The sequence below is a fragment of the Prunus dulcis genome, chromosome 6 (assembly GCF_902201215.1).
Source record: "Prunus dulcis chromosome 6, ALMONDv2, whole genome shotgun sequence".
NCBI lineage: Eukaryota > Viridiplantae > Streptophyta > Magnoliopsida > Rosales > Rosaceae > Prunus > Prunus dulcis.
Window position 1 is genome coordinate 4,561,105 of NC_047655.1, and position 1,461 is coordinate 4,562,565.

Genomic DNA, 1,461 nt, shown 5'->3' on the forward strand with positions numbered 1-1,461 from the left:
AACTGGACAGGCTGGAGAAACTCAGCTCTCCTCTGAGCAAGGCAAAATCTAGAGCAGTGCAGGAGGCCATGGAGAGGTTAAAAATCTGGCAGTCCACTGAGCTGGAGTTTGATGAGGATAAGGGGGCTCTGGATCAGCTGATGAAAGATCTGGACCTGCTGCATAGACAGAACATGGCTCCAAAGCCTATTCTTGAGATGGGCCTAAGCTTGGCCAGAGATGTGCTTAATCTGCACGATCGCTATGAGGATCTCAAGCCTACCTTCAAGACCTCTGAGTTCTGCAAAGCTACACATGAAGCCAATCTGGCTGATTTTGCTAGGCAGAAGGCAGAACTGGACCAGATGGTGGCTGGATATAAGGAGGCCAAGGCTACTGCGGATAAGTTGGAGAAGCAGATTGAAGAGCTTCAAAAACAACTGGCAGAGTGCAGGGAGGGGCAGAACAGGCTTGGGACTGGACTGAGTTCCAAGACCAAGGCCACCTTCCTGGTGCAGAGCATGGTTGCAGCCTCCAGGCCAGCTTTGGAGATTGCAGAAGCCTCGATCCACCAAGGGGTGTTGCTCCAGAAGGAACTATCTGTCAAAAAAGCGAATCTGCAGGAAACCCTTAGAAAACTAGGATTTTAGTTTTTATTTCTGTTTCTTTATTTACCTGGACAAATTTGCCGCTATGGTGGCTATTTAAATAAAGTTTGCTCTGCTTTTCCTTCAAACAGCATTTTACTATTTCTATTTTACCCTTGATGTAATAAACAAAACATAACTTTTGGAAGTAAAAACGAAACTACTTTTAAAGCAAAAATGGATTCATAAAATAGACAAAGTTGAGCCTTGCTCTTTCTCTATCCCGGGGTCTGTCTGCACAGCTTGTGAATCCCACATGGTTGGGTGGAATTTCTTTAACCATTTGCCATTGATTGGGGCATTGTGAATAACTCCATCTCTGTCCTGCAACCTATATGCCCCCATTCCGAGGATCTGGTTAATCACAAAAGGACCTTCCCATGTAGGTGACCATTTTCCATATCCAGCTATGTGTGCTCCAAGGGGCAGAATTGCCTTCCAGACTATTTCTCCCTCTTCAAAACTCTTGTCTCTGACTCTTTTGTTGTATGCCCTTGACACAGCCTGTTTTCCTGCTAAGAGTTTGTTGAGGGTGTCAATCCTACTTGCATCCAATTCTTCTAATTCAAGTAACATGGCTTGAGAGTAGTCTTCTCCTGTGAGATCGTGCTGGTGAGCAATTCTAAGAGACTGGACTGCTATCTCCATGGGCAGAATTGCATCATGGCCGTAGGTCAGAGCATAGGGGGTCATGCCAGTTGCTTCTCTTTTTGAAGTTCTGTATGCCCACAGAGTCTCTGATAACTTTTCATGCCATTGCTTTGGATTCTTCTCCAGCATCTTCCTAATGATATTGATAATCACCTTGTTACTTGATTCTGCCTGTCCATTAGCT

At 45.1% G+C, this 1,461-nt stretch overlaps 1 protein-coding gene across 1 annotated transcript; it reads right to left on the reverse strand.

The window, feature by feature from the left end:
- Nucleotides 1–809: 809 nt before the first annotated feature.
- LOC117629793 lies at nucleotides 810–1,406 on the reverse strand. The gene has a single exon (XM_034362399.1). The coding sequence runs from the start codon at nucleotides 1,404–1,406 to the stop codon at nucleotides 810–812; it is 597 nt and encodes a 198-aa protein (XP_034218290.1).
- Between the last annotated feature and the right edge of the window lie 55 nt (nucleotides 1,407–1,461).

Excerpts from the sequence above, each read along its gene's own strand:
- LOC117629793 (XM_034362399.1), bottom strand. The coding sequence starts at position 1,406 with ATGCTGGAGAAGAATCCAAAGCAATGGCATGAAAAGTTATCAGAGACT.